Raw genomic sequence first — 19,840 nt, 5'->3', positions numbered from 1 at the left:
TGATTAACTTCAAAACTATTAGTTGTCATAGATTTTTTATCCATTTATCCACCCATATAAGTATTTCCACAGAGCAAGCATATCACACAATTTCTATCTTTGGGATTTTTTAGTTTAGCATATTTCCAAGCCGGATCCTTATTACTAGAAGATTGGGAAGAAGACATTGCCCCAAAAATATGAATAATAGTAATATTGTACAAGAAGGAAACAAAATTTACCGACTCTGTGAAGTACTGCTCGATTTCTTTACGACTTCTGAAACCCCCAATTTTTTATCACAAATTCACCCTAACATCTTCAAATTAACAATCAAAGGCATCCAATGAACACCCAAGTATCAAACAACCGCCAAATCGAAGATTTTGATGAAAAAAAAAATCCGCCTAAATTTTTTTTTACCTCAATTTGATGCAAAAAAAGCCACAAAAGTGGCTGAAAATCTTCGTTTAGGGCCCCTAATACCCCCCCAAACAGTTTACCTAACATTTGGATGGTCAAAAAGACCATTTTGCCCCTCCCCAAGGGGCAAAACAGAAAAAAATTCGGCGGATACTGTAGCAGTGGGATGCGGCTACGATGCGGCCTGATGCAGCCACATCTGTCAAAAGCGTATATGCACCTGCTTCTGATGCGGATGCGAGCGCATCCCGTATGATGCGGCCGCATTTTAAAACACTGAGTAACACCAAACACTTATTTGGCAAGCTACCAAACCCACAGCCAATTCAATTCTCCTTTAGTTCATGATCAAGGACGAAAACACCCATAAGTGTCCCCTTATCAATGTCCACCCTAGGACCTGTGCACACCTGAAACCATCTAAGGAATAGCCACAATTTCTCCATTTGCATTGTGGTAGCATCACAAAACATTAGGGGGTCATCCGCAAATTCTATTTGGGAGGCCACATGAGCATTAGGAGACACCTAAAACCCCAAAATTAGATTTGCCTCATATACTCCATGAAGCATACTATTAAAAGCCTAGGCAACATTCGAAAATAAAAAGGGATATTGGGGGCTTCCCTGTCTATTTCGTCTAGAGCTACTGAAGAAACGTTTTCACAATCCTTTAACAAGAATAGAGAGATAGACATTGGAAAGGCTTTGACACCATCTTGAGAGTCAACTACCTGTTGTCGATCTTCATCCATCAGAAGACAAAAATTCGCAGCCAGTGGTACAATAACTTGAAGGACAGGTCACATAATTCGGATTTCTGAACCCAGTGACCAGTACAGCAAGTGCATGTCCAAAATTTATCAAGAAACATTTTCATAGCCATTGCCCGCCATTAAAGCTTTATTTAATGGTCCTAAAATTGGTTGAACTACCAGGAATCCAGAAATTCACATAAAAAACAATTGCAATTTTAAGGAAGTAGTCATTTTTTTTTATTGATCGGAGGAACTACTACTCATTGTGCTTGTAAGAAGCATAGCAATTTATGCATATAAATTTGTGCTTCAACAAAAGGCATCAAAATTTGATGTTCCATCAACAACCATTTGCAGAACTACTAATTGAATTCTAAAGCGTGACAGCCTCTAGCATCTTCAAAAGTCCATCTTGACAAACATCTCATCCATCTCAACAACCTTTGCAAAAAACAAATATTTCGAACTCCCATAATCACCATAACTATCCAGACAAGTTCCAGAACATAAACTACAACAATAAAAAGCTTTCATGAGGGCCAGAATATGCTTAGTGAAAATAAATCATAAATGATGAGAGGAGGCCAAAAGTATACCGGAAGGGGATGATTAGTTTCGCACAAAATAATAAACATCATGCATCACGCACGCATGCACACGCACACGCACATACACACGCAAAAAGACAGACAGATTCGGCCAGAAAATGCCCACAATGTTCACAAAAACTATCTGCAGTGTATAAAGTCGGACAACCAGAGAAAGAGAGAGAGAGTCGGCCGGAAAATGCCCGCAAAGATCACATAAAAAAGATCAGCAGTGGATAAATTCGGAGAGAGAGAGTAGGCCAGAAAATGCCAACAAAGATCACATAAACAAGATCTGCATTGGATAAAGCTGGACAAAGAAATCACTGACAAATTTTTTTTAGGCCCCCGTGAAAGCTATTTTAGCATCCATTTGAAAACAGCGACATGAAACAACATTACCCTTACCTTGATATAGAGACAACCCATATTGCTGGTATAAACAAAGAAAACTCCAAATGATATATATAAAAACAAATTAGTTCATGACATGGGAATCAATTGTACCATCAAATGCTGTGTCTGGTGCTCGGCATACAGCCTCTTTAATGTCGCTAGCAATTACCCTCTGAAATGAGAAATGAGAAAGTTACAAGAGGCACAGAACATGCCTATAGAATGTCAATTCACAATAAAGGAGACTACACTGTTTAGAAATCAGGCACCTGACAGTACAGCTTGTAGCTTTCTGTTGTATTAGAAAAATCAAGGTCCACAGTCTGGAATTAAAAAAGGAAGAACATGTCATGTCACAACTAAATATTAATGAAAAGTATCAAAATCAAAGTTGTTTCGACAAGACCAGACCTGCTGATCAGAACCGGAAACCATTGGACATTCCAATCTGGTTGGACCCCCCAAGACCAGAATGTCCACAAACATGTGAACCAGGCAATCCCGATCCAGAATGTAAAAGGGCCCTTGTCTTTTTTGTTTTTTCTGCCATTTTAGCAGTTTTTTTTTTCTTTTTGTCATTTGAAATAATGAGGCACATTTTGGTAAATGAAAGCATTCGAGTGGGTTTTAAGATTTGAAAACATTTTCTTAGAGTATGATTGGTAACTACTTATTATCCTAATATTATCAAATGATATAAGATTTATAATAATCATGATCTTTTTAGTTCCTAAATCACGTTTGATTGACCAAAATCTTCTCCTCGAAAATTAGGATAAGTTCTTATTATCTGAATCCCATGTAATTCAAGTCGGACTTAAATTTTGTGGGATTTGATTTCACAGACGGCGCTAATATCTAACAGAATGGATTGCTTTCCTTTTGCCTGCCTTGCCACTCTACTTTGACCAATGAGACAGAGAGAGAGGTAGTTTGTGCCTCGCAGCTCACTGAGCTCCTCTTTCACACCATCCTTAGAACTTTCACCCCCTTCCTTTGATCGCCTTACGCTGTCCTTTAACCAATGAGAGCGAGAGAGAAAGTTGTGCGTCACAGCTCCTTTTTCATACCAGCCTTAGGGCTTCATCCCCCATTTCTTCTGTTTTTTCGACTGTAGCTTCCATGGCGCCCTATAAGCTATTGTCGTTGGTTAGGGTTTTTATATTGGGCTCCAGAGCATGCTCAAACTTCTAGCAGAGACGACCGTTGTCCATTTACCGGCGACACCCGATATTTTCCTGTGACAATTGCAGGGAATTATCAAGGAAATTCCAGTATTGTTGGATGAGAATTGCAGATTTTATTGGCTAGGATAGTAGGTTTGTTAAGGAAAGAATTTTAATGATTTTAGGGGAGTTTTACCCATTTTCCCACCAGAATCACTGGTTTTCTAGCGATTTGCATTGATTTCTGTTGAGTTTCATAAGATTTCCTGGAGAAAATAGTGGTGTTTTCTGGCAAGCCTTGATGTTTTATCCAGCGAAAATCAAGTATCAGAGAAGAGTGCAACATTTTCCGGCAAAGTTGCATCTTTTCTAGGAACATTAATAGTTTTCCAACGAAGCTGTGGTGTAGGTTTTCAGGTAAAATTGCACCCCTTTCCACTTTAATTGCTGCTTTTCAGGCGAGAATCATAGTTTTTACTGTAACTAGCTAAGCTTTTCTAACGAATTGCAACTTCTATGTTGGAGTCACTAGTTTATGGGCAAAGTTGCCTTCCAAGAATAACCAGGAAAGATAAGGATGTTGGAGTCACTAGTTTTCGGGCAAAGTTGCTTTATGAGAATAACTAGGAAAGATAAGGATAGTCAGGTCCAGGTTTTCAGGAAAAATTCTGAATTAGGAGGAGGCAGTAAACAGACACAAAAAAAAGAAAATATAAGGATAATATGAGATCCAGAAATATGGAAGGCTAACAAAGCTTTTATTCAAATTTTCAAATTTTGAATATTTAAATCATGAATATCAATCATAGCCTTAGAGAGAAAATATATTCAGATTTTCTCTCTCTCAATCTCACTAACCCAAAAAACCCCTAGAATTTGGGCAAACTTCTGGCGACTTTCCTTGCAGGTCACTCAATTCAAAAATTTCAAACCCTAAGTAAGTCTATTTGATTTATTCTTTGTTTTATTTGTTATAAATTTGAAAGAGAAATAGAAAACTGAATATATTTTTATTTTTTAACGCTTTTGCAATGAGCTGTCTCATGCATTCATTCTAACCTCTTTTTTGGGTATAATAGTTCAATGTTGTAGGTATTTGACTTTAATATTAATAGAGGTATTTGCCTTCAATACTAATAGTTCATTTCCATAGTTATTGCTTGATGGGTTATTGGAGACTTTGGAGTGCATCATGAGATATGGACAAACGATGTGATATAATTTTATTTTCATTCCTAATATTTTTCTGAAGTTTTCTTATTTTTCTATGTTTCTGGATTTCCCATGATTTCTCTAATTTTTCAATTGTTTATTTTCTATTTTCTATATTTGTAGGCCCAAGAGGACATGATTGGAAGTAGTGAGAAAACATATGGGGACTTATGACCTCATTGAGGGTATTGCCCTTGATAGAGTAGAAAGACAGACCAAGATTCATGTAACCGACCCCAAATAATTAGGAAAAGACTCTAATGATGATGATAATGATTTTTCCAATTTTCTTTACTTTTCTATTTTATGATCAGACTGCTAGTGAATGGGTCGGGTCCAGCCCGGTGCCCTCATCAATTCAAATGCCAGTCCAGTCTCAATGACATTACTCAAAATTAAGCAATCCCGCAAGAAAAATAACAATTTGACATAAATATTGTGCTATTTCAATCCAAAGTAAACTCAGTAGATAGTATGCATGATAGGTGGAAAAAAGGACGCCCATAAAAAATAGTGCAAGCACAAATGAATGTTCAGATATCAATTCAAATATTGTTGAACCAAGAGAAAGACATAGAAGCCACCGACATGAGGGATAAAAAAGAAAGGATTCACATGTTTTCAAGATGATATAGTAAAAACAACTAGAAGTAGCTCATACCCATGCGTCATTTATCTCCAGATCCACAACCATGCACCTTCTCAAATAAAAATCAAGCTCTCCCATATCGGCATGTAACCAGCAAATGTAGTTCATATTCTCCCCAAGTTGAAAAAAAACTCCATGAAACAGATGTTAGATGTTTGGGTCCATGATTTTGCAGGTTGTATTAATAAGTAATCATGCCTATGGTTGCCAGACAGGTCAAGGTGCAGATCTGAAGCAAAGCCAAGAAACGCGGAACAACACAACATGGGGATCTCCCTTCAACTCTAATCCAGGATGCATAAGCATCTTGTCCACACACCATTCCATGCATTACAAAACCCAAAGGTTGGCCAAGCATGGGAACCAGATTTACAGAATTTCTATTTTGCACCAAACAATGACACAAAGTCTAACCCCAGTCCATGCCTAACCCTAAACCAGATGCACCCTTAACTGTACCTTATATAGCACAGTTCTGTGGTGATTGCCCAACTCAGTAGCCCCCATCCATGTTTAACATGACCACCCTTACCCTCCACAACACTCAAAGCACAAAGCACAGGCCTGTAATACTCTTGCCTAAACTGAAAGAGCCACTCCAGTGCAAAAGGAAAGCAACAAAAATATGAAATAAAAACATGGTGGAAGAAAATAAAACTGCTACTGATAACAAGATAAAACATAATTAACTAAAGACTATGGCTGATGCAGAAAATCCCACCTGAAATTCTCCTGGTCGTATCTCCTTTCTTTTAAAAGAGTATCTAGGTTTTAGCTGCAACACAAAACAATGTCACCAATCCAAAGATTATGATAGCTCTACAGTAGACAAAATTAAGGAAGCAACAATTTGTAAATGCTGATAAAGTGACCCACCACAATGCCTTTGCTTTCCAAGCATTTCTTCATGCAATCTGTTAGAAATTCCCCTCCAATAGGAGATGATGCCACAGCCTATAAAAGAAAAAGAGAACTCAAAAGAGTATAAAATGCTAAGGCAGATTAACAAACTGAATCCTGCCACCACTCTCAAACATACAACTTAAGAAAAAACTAAAATAAAAATAAGCAGCTACTAATATGTTGTTTGGAAGTTGAAAAAAGGTAATTACCACCAAAGAAAGGCACTCAACGAACTGATATATCCAACTTAGAATTTATGTATAACGTTTAGGCGATCAAATTGATGGAGGGCGAAAAAAAACTTATTTTTTATTTTTATTCGATTTTAAAATATGTATATTATAGTTTTAGTTTTAGAGTTTAATTCTAGGGTTTTTTTAGTTTTTTTGGGATTCTAGGGTTTATATTTACTTCATAAATACCATGCACAAGTATTATTCTCAAGTACTGTTCACGAGAACTGCTCACAGGGGTAAAACTGTCATTATGAATTTAAGTTTAAGTTAGTATATACAAGTCAGTATATTATTTGTTCAGACACTTTTTCTACTTGAGGTGCGTGAGACCTTGAGGGGGTCATAATTCCACATAATTTTTAGAAATTGAAAAAAAAATAAAAACTTAGGCTTTTGGAACCCTAGCTTGGGGCATGGAGAAGAAACCCTAGGTTTTTTTGAATTATGGGCTTTATTTATTGCTGATTTTTTTGTTCTTCAATTTTGAAAGATGCATCTATGGTGTGTTCTAGAGCTAAGTCCGGCAAATTCAACTAGGTTACATGGCTAAATTGATGTAATTTCAACAAATTTATGCAATTAAAAATACTCACCGGCATAAAATGACTCTTTCCTCAAGGGTTTCTCAGTTCTAATGCACAATCATTGTGTTTTGATTAGTGTAGTAACACCCAAGTCCTGAGATCATGATTATAATATTCGAGTTGAAGAATGTTGCTGAACTAACGCGAATTTCATCTTAGGACACTTCAAAACTCGAGGATGAGTTTTCTCCAACCAAGGGAGAATGATGGAGGGAAAAAATATTCTTATTTTTTATTTTTATTCAATTTTAAAGGATATATATTATAGTTTTAGTATTAAGATTTTATTTTTTTGAGAGAAATGAGTTTTAAGGTTCACTTCTAGGGTTTTTTAGTTTTATTTTTAGAGTTTTTATTTTTTTTATTTACTCCATAAGTACTATTCACAAGTACTATTCACGAGTATTGATCACAGAGGTAAACTATCATTACAAATTTTAAGTTTAAGTTAAGATATATGGGTCAATGTATTATTTGTTTGGACACGTTTTGTACTTGAAACATTAAATTATAATATATAAGAGGTGTGTGGGGCCTTAAGGGAGTCATAATTCTACATGATTTTTAGAAATTGAAAAAGATAAAAGCTTAGGCTTTTGAACTCTAGCTTGGGGCATGGAGAAGAAACCCTAGGTTTCTTTGAATTATGCATGTGTTTGGCTTTGTTTCTTGCTGATTTTATTGTTTTTCAATTTTACTGCAACACAAATGCATGGATGTGAACAAGTCAACAAACCTTTTGAAGAACATAGCCATCATGTACAGCAGCAACTGTAGTAGAACCTCCGCCACTGATTAACCAATGCAACTTCTGTTAGTTAGGGTAACAGACAACCAATTTTAAAACTTATAATTATCACAAATAAAAGCCTTTGTGTGTATAAGACTCCAAATATCACAATGATGGAAAGAAATATGAGATTCCACATCTTATCTGAACAGGACACATATCTATGGGGAATGCATTGTCAAACAAAGTGAGTGAAATTGTCTAAAATTATTCATTTATGATCAATTTATATAAATAGAATCAGAAGTGGATCACAAGACAAAACCCTGATAATATATCCAGAACTACTGAATGACTAGTACTTCTTATATACAATATATAACGCACATAGAAACATATTTCAACCTCAGAAAATGACATTAGAAAATCATCTAGGAAGATCAATCATGATTTGCTCAGAAAAGAACTTTTGACTGGCCAAGGTCATGACCTTCAGTGATCATGTCCTCAAAATTAGTCCATATGAGACAGATACAATGCCAATTGTGAAATGCATACGCATATAATGGTAGTCAGTTTCAATACAACTCACTTAGCGCTATCGTGAAATGCAACACTTTGAAGCAATTTGTGTGGTGACAATGTTATCTCCACAATTGAATGGGGACATGCAGTGACCATATATAGCAATATGGCTAATGCCAAATCCTTCAATGAACAAAGAAATCAGATTAATCTGGTTTGTATCCATGCATATGAGCATGCGCACACACATTTTTTAGACACAATTAGCATAGTTACCGGAATCTCTCCAACGGCCTCATGATTCCGGTTCCAAAACCCAATTCCATGTTTCCATTAAGGAATCTGCACAGAAACCGTTTTTCGGAACCAAGGACACTCGATTCCTTAATTTCGGAATCTCGATTCAACACATCTTTCGAAACCATTTTTCAGATCTAAAGAAACTCAATTCCTTAATTTCAAAATCACGATTCAACAAATCTTTAGAAACCATTTATTGGAACCAAGGAAACTCGATTCTTTAATTTCATAATCTTGATCCAACACATCTTTAGAAACTTGAACCAATTAATTGGGTGTAGATGTTCTCAAATATATCGAATCTGGATTCCAGCGAAGATTAAATCTTGATTCAAAAATAAATAAATTCAAAGTATCAAAACAAAAACCAATACAATTTATGATCGTTGTGCACTTCCTAAAGGAAATTGGAGTAGAAATCTTCCTTCAAATGCTTCTAGGGGTTGCAATGTTTCATTAATTTACTTGTGTCATCCTAGACGGCCTTTACTTTAAATTTAAAATATAACTAGTAAATACAACACATACAATTAAAAGTGAAACCATGGCGTAGACCTAATCCTATTTTGTCTTTATAATAATGAAGTCAAAATCACAATTTAGAAATACTTATCTTTTGTATATAATTGCCGTAAGTTCAATAGCAAACACAATCACTTCAAAATTTGGGAAACCTTCTAATAAGAGACATCCAATATAGGTTCTGAAGTTGATAAGCCTCAAGATGTGCTTGGGGCTTCCTTCTCAATAAAAATGAAATCTCGATTCCTGGTAGGGGTTCTCGAACACATTCCATATTCCATATTATTCTAAATCTCGATCTCAAACTGGCATGGATCTTTGATCCATATACTTCAGAAACTTGATTCCAAATATGTTAGAATCATGATTCGAAACAGCAACATATTTATGTTCCACATATGTCAGAAACTCGATTCCGCATATTAATGAATCTTGACTCTTGGAGTGTCGATTCTAGGGGGATGGAAATTTCAATCCAAGGAGGATGGAATTTTGATTCCATATGTGGATGAAACTTATATCTATTTCGGTTGAAACACGATTCTTAAAAACTAGGAATCTCGTTCCCAACGATTTCTATTGTACGGATAACGATTCCTAAGATATGAATCTTCTAGCCAGCCGTGATTGTAGTTCCTAAAACGATTTGGGTTCCCATGCGTTTCGAACAACTATGATAATTAGCCATGGGCTTCTATCATAAAATTCAAATTTACTTCTTTTTTCTTTGTGTTTTTTTTTTTTTTTGAATTTGCAAGGATATCACAGCAGTCATTCACCATGTTGTGTGTTAAGGTAGATGTGTGAATGGCTGTCGATGCATTTGGCTTTCATGAGAATGGGTATATCCTATATGGGCATGTAATCTATGGCAAACAAAAGTTCTTCACCCTAATTTAAATGAAAAATAACTTCAGGAAGAAGCCTCCAGAAAAATGCATTCTACATAATCAACATGCAGATAATATAGTATATAGTAAGGGAACATCCACAAAGCCAGAAATGGTAAATAAGTGAAAGTAATACGCATCAAAATCACAATCACATGGTACACAAAATGGTCAAAAGAAGTGCACATGATAAATAGGTAACATATCTGCTAACACCCAATTCACCAGCAAATGCTTACAAGCATGATAGCAACCACTGAATGGAAAAGAAATAAGAATCTAGGAGCACTTTGAGACTTGCCAATCTACAACTAATGAGGTTGCACGCCCAGAAGCAAATGATGTAAGCACCTGGCATCGATCCAATGATAAGATAAAGGTCAAGTGAAAAGCAAAAACAAGTAGTCAGTAACACAAACATATAATAAGCATGATAACAACTTATAAAACCAAGATGAATACTGAGGAATAACATACAGCATTTTTGGCCAAAAACAGAGCAGGAACATTGTATTTCTCAAACATGAGCTCCGCTGTCCTGTAATATTCACCAAAATAATTATCAGAATTCATCCAGGCTACAAACAAGAAGAAACACATATTGCATTCTATACAGAAAGGACAACAATAACTAGAGTGCACTTCATCCAGCCAAGAAACTCCGATATTCACGTGCTAGATACAAAAAAACAAGAATCACAACATTCCCAGGAAATAGAGCCTATGCTGGCCGAGCAAAACACTAGAAAAAGAACACACTGAACATCTAAATGACCCCTTCCCATAATTGAAGGTCCAATCCAAAAATGAAAAACTTAAAGTTTTCCATTAAAAAGAACAATAAAATTACAGTCTTGCTTTAAAACCCACAAGTGGAAAAGTAATCATAATCAAGGAGATTATACCGCACACAGGCAGTCCACAAAGGAATTCACCATTTGTTGCACAATGGAGATCAGCTATAATTATGGATGATCGACGTTTGCTTGGTATGGTGAATCTCCACCCTTCATTGTCACAGACAATGGATGTCCCCATGGGGTGCCACATACCATGCACCTTTCATCTCAAAGGATATAAATTCATAAATATATTCATATAAGCTTGAGAAACATTCATTTGTGTAGGCATACCATAAAGTTATGCATACATATATGTACATTAAAAAGTCAACCAATTTTGGTCTTGCAAGCACATAGCTTAAGTACAATGCCTAGTGCACAATGTGCGCAAATAAAAAGTGCAAAAAATAACATAAATTACAACAAGTATATTTCATTAGTATCAGATCACCTTTCTCTTTGCTGTTGAGGATTAGAAGATGGTTCTGCCAGTAACATAGGATGCTCTTTAGGATCAATCAGCAGGCATTGCCTGGCACAGAAAACAGAGAAAAAGTATACTTCTTAGGGAGAACCTAAACAGAAAAAACTAAAAAACCTATTTTAAATTTGAGAAAATTAAGAACTTCACAAATTGGAAACCAAATAAAAGTTAACATAAATTGATTCTGGATGCAAGACATTAGCAGCATAAAATAATATAGACCCCTTCAAGGAGCAGGGACTAAATCTAGCTAAGGTAGTAATTGCAAATCTAATTTCTCACATCATGAGCATAAAAATGATGACCAACCAAAACCTCTAGCAAAATTTGAAATCAGCGAACACCATGAGCATGAAAACCATATAAGCCTCAGTTAAGAGACAAGGAAAATAACAAATTTGTAAAAATCACCAATAATTTAGAGCAATCAATTACCGAAAGGCATGGTCCCATATGTTGTCTACCATGTCCCAATCCACAACTAGTCCATCTTTTATAGGTGAAAGCACCTGCACCAAATATTAAGATGTTAAGAACGGCAAATCTTTTAAATTATCAGACGACAACAAAAAAGAAAACCATCGTAAAACATTACAATCATTTCGAGAAATCTGTCTAACCTCCATATAGTCCCGACGATATCCAAGGGCTTGAGAACCCACATACAATTTACGCTTTGTCTTAGCTTTATCAGAATCTATAGTCTTGATACCATTTTTTGCTTCAGAAACAGATTGAGATTCCTTTTCAATCCCAACTGCATCATCCAACCCCGATTGTTCGATGGACCCAACAACCTTAAATAAAGATCAAGTCGCTTGTATCAATACAATTTATGCAACAATATTTTTTTATAATACTATCATGCAACAATGCTTTGACAATAATCAAAGACTTGGGGAAGTCAACCTGAAAAACCAAGGTAAGATTCCATTGTCAAGCCCATTGACAAAAGATAATTGGCAGCAATGATATCATCAACATTCTTCATAAATGTTAATGACGGACTTAAATAGATCATATTGCAAGAAGGAAACGGCAACAAAAGGATTGAAGAACAAAAAAAGCAAAAACAGAAGGCCAGAGTAGGTCCCCATGAGCACTAGTGCCACTTCTCCAGCAAAACTCACTGATGTAATCTTCAATCAACCCCAAATTACTACTATACCACTCTTAAAATTTTGCAACAAACCAAATGATACAGCCCTCAACTGTATAACCAGGTCAATTATCTCTATCGCTAGATGATGTCCCCTATGTACTTGCCGTCCCTTAGATATCTTTTCAGCCAATCCTCATTGCCTTATTGGTATACTGACCCTGATGCAACAAATCACATGACTAACAGCCTTGGTGTGTTCTCATCAATGTTCCGGATCAAGGTTGAAATAAGATAACATTAGAGATAGTTGGCCTCTCCCTACTTCCCATAACAAAAATCAACTGCTTAAATTTTAGTTTTTTTTCAATCTTCTTTCATACCTGATTTTTTTTTTTAATCTTCTTTTGCACACATAATAAACTATCATATTGAGATTAAGGCCACACAAAAAAAACGACCAAGAAAAACAACAATGACCAAGAAATAGCTTACACCAATATTGTTACTATTATTAGATACATACAGATGGAAAAACTGCCTTGGGAGCATCTTCACCAGCATAACCTGCTTTGCACGTATGAGATCCCAAGTCCAACACTATGGCCGAGACTTCATCTACATAAAGTCAAACCAACATAGCTAAATAATATGATAGTGAAGGAATCCATTCATTTGAATTTTAAACTATCAGAATTACCAAGAAAATGAGATACAAAAGAACTCGATATTACCATGATGTATGTCTAACGATCTATACCGACTAAAAAATATGAAGCAATCAAAACCAAAATGCATCACTCTTTGTAACTACGCACACGTCGTTGGAAAACACAGACAGTTTATCTAAGACTCGGACCACTACTCTCACAAAGAGGTTTAAAAGAAATGTATCGAGTTTGAATAATCATATCCTCGAGTAGTGCTTTTACAAGAAGAAAACTATACCACATCCGATGTGATAACAAACAACACTTCAGAGGATCTTATGCAAGCACCAGACCAGTAAAAGGCTCATCAAAAGAACCTTTCATAAAAGAGAGAAAATCACTTGCACTCTTGGAGAAATCTTCCACTCAAAAAGAAAATTCTTCTACTCGTCGGGGCCGTTTTAAATTCCTGGAACAAGGTTATCAGGAAATGGTTTTTTGAGAGAGATTGCTTATTTCCGCCGTTTGGATACAAAATCCAGGATGGAAATTTTTTTTCTGCCTGAAATTGTTTTCTCTATTTTGAGTCCAATTGCTTTTCTACCACAAGCTAAAGTTTTAGTTTCCACATCAGACTTCCTTGCAGAGCCAAACAAAAATAATAATAATAATAATAACAATAATAATAATAAAACCAGTGTATAGCTAGTGGGGGCCTGGAGAATAAAGGGCAATCTCTTCTTTTTTTAAACTGAATAAAGGGGCAATCTCTTCACATCTCTCTCTCTCTCTCTCTCTCTCTCTCTCTCTCTCTCTCTCTCTCTCTCTCTTTGTTCGTAGAAATCTGTTTCCACTTCCATCTTGCTCTAGCCATTTCTTTCTCCCTCTATCTCTACCATGTTTTCCTCTCTAGAGATTCAATGTGTTTAAACCCTTTTCATGGTAGAAATGTATCTTCCAGCCCCAAGGTGCATCCAGATGCTATCCGAACAGCAAAAACCCATTTTATAAGAAATGTTGTTCGCAAGAAATATATTTCACAGGAAATAGTTTTTTTCGGACTAGTTTTTCAAGGGATCCAAATGGGGCCTTAGAGTCTTCTATCAAATGAATCATAGTATTCCGAGCACACAATTTACTAGTACTCTCAAAACACAACGGCAATGGACCTTTATTGCAAAATGAACACCCAAAACAAATGGAAAAGACCAAATAAGCCTTTCGGGGAAAACAAACTGCCACCACAGCTTGCTAGAGCGTCTCATACTTTCAAAATTCATTGGCATACAAAATGACTTGCAGATAATAAAAAGGATACTACTCAAATTGCAAAGCATGGAGAGTTATATAAAAAGTGCATTTATAAATGTCAAAATCATCTACGAAGAAACGCTTGCCAATACTTAAAAGTACTTGATATCAATACAATAATTATTGGCAGTTAAGGTGACGAACTGACAGGTCATGAGTATTGTTAGATTCATTCCCATGTGGGCTCTTTTGCATGAGATGTTATACACAAAATTATAAAAGCATTCAATAAGCATCACAACAGCAAAAAAATGCAAAACAGAGGTGTTTCAGTCAAATTATTGCTTCAAGTTATAAGTTCTTGGTCAAACTTAAAATATGTTAGAGCACACTGCACTACAAAATTCTCCCATCCCCTCATGTGATTTTGCTTGTGCAAAATTGCAAATGATCACTAGCACATGGTAATGAGACTCACCACCACCATACATGATGCTTGAGCTTCAGAGAATTACGAGATGTTATAAACAATATGTTTCCAGTTTGAAATTCCTGCAATACTAGACATGGATACAATAATGAGTACGTTGACTTATACGCCAAATTACAAGAAACATAATTCATTGCAAATAATAGGGAAAATACAAAAACAACTTTACAACTAAAAAGTTTGATAGTAATCATGGACGGATACGAGTAGGCAATTATCTCTAAGGGTTTAAGAATAACACCATGAGCCAAACGTGTCCCTATCAGAAGAGAAGACCATTTTGAGTAAGACTAACAGAGAACCAAAACAAAATTACAAGATGTGGGAAGCACAAAAAATTCTTGAAAAAGTAAGAGTTAAAAAGGATGTAAAGTTTATTACGAAGAACAAAAGACCTTTCTCAATAATAAAAGCCAAGTGCAATTTTATAGAAAATAAAATTATATTCTCTAGTGACAAAAAGGAAAAGCTGCCTTCTCAATTCTCAGAGGCAACTGAACGAAATCATCCAGCAGCATCAACTGAATTATTACAAGATTAACAACAAACTCATTTTTAGTAAGTTTTAAACTAGTGTCAGTTCATTACCGGTAATTTGAAAAAACAAATAATAATAAAATTATAGAATGAACTAAAAGGTATAGAGCAATTGTTATTCACAATCCTTCTTTTTCTTTTCCTTTTTTTTATTATAGAAAGTAATATTAAATAGTCAATATTAACTAAAATAAAAATTTCACAAAAGTATTACAAATAACAAAGAGCATATAACCCTAAAACCCAATTTTTCTCACAACTTTGGAAGTTAAAAAATAATAAAAAAAAAAAAAAATATATATATATATATATAAAACCAACATAATTTTGTCGAACTTTAACCAATTACAAACCAGTTTTCACTGTAAGGATACAATTATTGTGGTCCACTTTTTTAAAACTAAGGCACTACTTTTGCCCTGGTTTTCCATTGTAAGGTTTTTATCATGTAAATTTACAGCAAAGCCATAAGTACTTCATACAGGAGAACCGTTGTTTAGAGGGCACTAATATTTATAAAGGTTAGGGTTAAAAGACATAGTAAATCCTCTCTCTCATAAAGAAATTAATGAAGAAAAAGGGGACAAACCACTTACAGTGAGCAGGAGTTCAATACTCTCCAAGAACCAAATACGAGCCCCTCTCTCTCTCTCTAAGAATGACTGCAAAGAATCCGTTGTAGCGAAGCAAGGCTTTTCATTACTTTCTCTCTCTCTCTCTCTCAAACTTCTTTCTCATGTGTCGCGCTCTTCCTGCTTTGAAAAACGCCGGGGGCGGGAATGGGGTTGAGGTCGTAAGTCCGATCAGGGAATTGGTCTCTCCGTTCTTGTTATGCGCATGAAAACTAAGGTTTTAAAAATCAAACAAAAAAAATAAATAAATAAATGCCGGGTTGGCGCAGAATCGTAAATTGGTGTCTCTGTTTCTGTGATGCGCATGAAAACTAAGATTTTAAAAATCAATTCGGTGGTCGGGATAATCTTCACTCATATTCGTGTTGGATCGGTGAGTCGGCGCGTCATATCGGAGGTTGAGCATATTAATATGTCGAATGAGCAAATTTTGTCTCAATAAATTTTAAAAAAATCACTATAAATCTATTAAAAATAATGATCTTTTATTTTCTATAAAAAATTAAAAATATTGCATTATATATTTTTATTACTTTATAAAATTTTAAAAAAATCACTATAAATCTCTAAAAATAGTGTTTTTTTTAAAAGTGATGCATTATGAATTTTCGTTACTTCATAAAAATAGGTGAATACAGAGACGTTTTCATGTCTAGATGTTTGTTAAACATTCATCCAAATCATTGAAAAAATACTTATAATAATCAAGGATAAAAACATAAAGTCCAATCTAAATGTTTGTTAACCATTCATCCAAATCATTGAAAAAATGCTTATAATAATCAAGGATAGAAATATAAAGTCCAAAATATCAAGTACTGCAACCCAAAAACAACCTAATACCTAAACTAAAGGTGGTTTCGTTCTTGCTCGTCATCGCACTGATGCATCTCATCAAATTCTATCGACAATTCATTGAGCCAATTCATTTACGCCTTAGAATCTTTGGTGCTGACCTGACTCTACCCAGTTAATTAATTATGTATCATGAACATACATTTTTATTACATTAAAATTTTGACAATAAAATTGACAAATACAAGTTTTCTTTGCATGATAATTATACATTCATGAGATAGAATTGATTATAATTATAAGAAAAAAAAATTACTCTTATACCGAGAGAAACAAGAACATATACTTGTCAAAATCGCTAGTTTTATTCAGTAAAATATTTTACTCATAAATTATATATCAAAAACATACGTACATTTTATGTATCAAAAATTTTTTAATTATGTATCAAGATTCAAAAAATTACATTTTAGTGCATTCAACAAATTGACAATAAAATTAAAAAATGCAAGTTTTTTTACAATAAATTTATAAATTCATGACATAGAATTCAATCTCATTACAATAAAATCGAAAAAAAAGGTATTCTTATATTGCGTGTATCAAAAATAATTATTTGTCAAAATTCTTAATTTAAATCAAGAAATTAATTTAAAAGTAATTACTCAAAAACCTAAATTGGATTTCAAACCACGAAGCATTTAAAAAAAATCCTTTAAAAGCAAAAAACAAAACGAAAATTCATGATTCTGGATCTGAGAATTGAGAATATTAAGATCAAAATGCATATCTAAATTGGATCTGAATTGAGTTATAATGACCGGAAATCAAGGTTTTCAAGAATCGACAACCAAACCTTGCTTAATCACACGACTAAGCACATCATCTGAAGATCACCATTATAGCACATCATCTGAAGATCACCATTATCTTAAAAACCCCTTTGATTTCATTCAAAATGGTGCCAAAAATCTCCTAAAATCAATAGATTGGCGAAAAAACCATAACCCATGAACTGCACTTCGCAAAAGGAATCGATATTTTGAAAAATCGAACAGTTATTGTTGCTTAATCACGCAAAATTCCTACAACATCTGGTCAAGAACACGATGAAGAACAAAACCCCTTCGATATCAACAAAAAAGCAATCCAAAATCGATCGTAATCGCAAGAATGACGAAGGTTTTATTTTGTCAACTGTTTTTAAAAAAAAAAATTGGAATTCGAAAATCGAGGAACTATTGTTGCTAAATCACAAAAAAGGCTACAACATTGGTCAAGATCACGATGAAGAACAAAACCATCTGACATCAGCAAAAAATTAGTCCAAAATCGATTGTAATCGAAACAATGGCAGAGTTTTTTTTTCCGTCAACAGTTTTTGAAAAAAATGCACCGGAAATCGATTTTGTGATATCCAAACGGTGAAAGATTCGTTTATAGTAAAAAACAAGGCTGCAAAATGATTAAATATGATCAATAATTCACTGCTAAAGCCTGCAAATGGCAATAATTCATCAAAAAAATGAAACTCGTGATGGTTTTTCTTCTTTCACTGTTCATGCGGGTGAACTCGGCGATTAACTGTGCAGAGTCGCCGTGTCATCCCACTAATTTTACAGTGGAATAGCCGAATACCCTTTCGGTAAAATTGGAATGGTTTAACCAATGGTTTAAAAAACGGATGGTGATCCGGATCGGGCTTTCAAAAAACCTATTCGGATCGAAGAATCGGCTATCCGGATCGAAAATCGGATGAATCGGTCAGAATAAAGCTTAAAAAATATCCGAAAAAATTATTAAAATTCATTATAAATATTATTTTTTAAAAATTCAATAAGAAATGAGGGTACTCCATTAAGAATTTTCATGTTTTTGAATGAATATGCGAATATTGATATGTTCTTTTCCTGCATGAACCGCCATTCAGCATTTAATTTACATCACACAAAAGGATAAACATATAATTATCATGGAATAAGTATATCAACATACATAGACTGCAATAAAGCATAAAATTAAGAACATACGATCTAAAAATAAAATGATAGACGAAGTTTTTGTTCTTCTTGGTCACGCTGGTGCTATTGATTGAATTCGTTTGACAATTCATTGATTCGATCTAAGAACGAATCATCGATATTAGCGGGCGTCTGACTATTCACAAATCCCTGAGTGTTAGTGTTTGTTGTGTTCCCAATCCAAAATCCCCGAAGCTTGTCTATCCTTTATGCTCACCTGCGCTGTCGTGCTCATCCCTACACTGTTGCTGTTGGGACTCGATATGTGAATAATATGGCTGGGATAGAGTGGCCTCAGTTTTGTATTAAAAATATAATAACATGCATTTTTTTGCATAAATAATCCATCAACATACAATTTTTTCAACAAAAACTTTAACAATAAAAATTTAAAATATGGTTTAATACCTCATGATAATTAAAACCTTGGCACGATTTTCACATCTTTTCGGAAAATCATCATTTTTCAAAAAATTCGATCATGGAAAAATAAAAAAAAAAAATTACAGCAAACTCAAACAATAAAAATTAAAAATTGGGTTTAATACATCATGATAATCAAAACTTTATCACGATTTTCACATCTTTTCGGAAAATCATCATTTTTCAAAAAATTCGATCATGGATAAAAATAAATAAATAAAAAAGTACAGCAAATTTTCAAAAAATTCGATCATGGATTAAAAAAAAAATTTAACAAATTTTCAAAAAGTTCGATCATGGATTAAAAAAAAAAAATCACAAATTTTCAAAAAATTTGATCATGGATCACAAAAAAAAATTCGATCATGGATTTAAAAAAAAAATCACAAATTTTCAAAAAATTCAATCATGGATTACAAAAAATTCGATCATGGATTACAAAAAATTCGATCATGGATTACAAAAAATTCTATCATGGATTACAAAAAATTCGATCATGGATTACAAAAAATTCGATCATAGATTACAAAAAATTCGATCATGGATTACATAAAATTCGATCATGGATTACATAAAATTCAATCATGGATTACAAAAAAATATATATATATATAAAAACAAAAAATTCGATCGTGGATTACAAGAACAGAAAAAAACAATTCGATCATGGATTACAAAAAATTCAATCATGGGTTACAAAAAAAAAAAACAAACAAAAAATTCGATCATGGATTACAAGAAAAAAAAACAAACATTT

The 19,840-nt window shown here is 34.2% G+C and overlaps 1 protein-coding gene across 19 annotated transcripts in view; it reads right to left on the bottom strand.

The window, feature by feature from the left end:
- LOC18427932 (actin-related protein 4) overlaps positions 1 to 19,840 on the bottom strand; it is a 29,633-nt gene that overhangs the window by 5,926 nt on the left and 3,867 nt on the right. For 2 of the 19 annotated variants that reach the window (XR_016043105.1, XM_020663486.2), the window contains exons 2-14: positions 15,809 to 16,056; positions 14,664 to 14,745; positions 12,811 to 12,902; positions 11,806 to 11,982; positions 11,621 to 11,694; positions 11,153 to 11,233; positions 10,337 to 10,397; positions 10,161 to 10,210; positions 7,629 to 7,683; positions 6,046 to 6,123; positions 5,891 to 5,944; positions 2,412 to 2,465; positions 2,254 to 2,314 (exon numbers count right to left, since the gene is read on the bottom strand). Coding sequence is in view for 10 of the 19 variants with exons in the window: in XM_020663486.2 (XP_020519145.1) it covers positions 2,254 to 2,314; positions 2,412 to 2,465; positions 5,891 to 5,944; positions 6,046 to 6,123; positions 7,629 to 7,683; positions 10,161 to 10,210; positions 10,337 to 10,397; positions 11,153 to 11,233; positions 11,621 to 11,694; positions 11,806 to 11,982; positions 12,811 to 12,902; positions 14,664 to 14,676 (850 nt within the window). In the remaining 9 variants the exon portion in view is untranslated. Of the gene's footprint in view, positions 1 to 2,253; positions 2,315 to 2,411; positions 2,466 to 3,081; positions 3,381 to 5,890; positions 5,945 to 6,045; positions 6,124 to 7,628; positions 7,684 to 10,098; positions 10,211 to 10,336; positions 10,398 to 11,152; positions 11,234 to 11,620; positions 11,695 to 11,805; positions 11,983 to 12,810; positions 12,903 to 14,663; positions 14,746 to 15,808; positions 16,225 to 17,495; positions 18,288 to 19,840 lie in introns of those variants that run through there. The other 17 variants (XR_002279945.2, XM_011622769.3, XR_016043106.1 and 14 more) reach the window with 14 other exon arrangements.

Source organism: Amborella trichopoda, chromosome 10 (assembly GCF_054954075.1).
Source record: "Amborella trichopoda isolate Santa Cruz 75 chromosome 10, AtrichopodaSantaCruz75HAP2 v2.0, whole genome shotgun sequence".
NCBI classification, from domain to species: Eukaryota; Viridiplantae; Streptophyta; class Magnoliopsida; order Amborellales; family Amborellaceae; genus Amborella; species Amborella trichopoda.
Note: the sequence above shows the minus strand (reverse complement) of the source record. Positions and strands in the feature narration are given on the sequence as shown.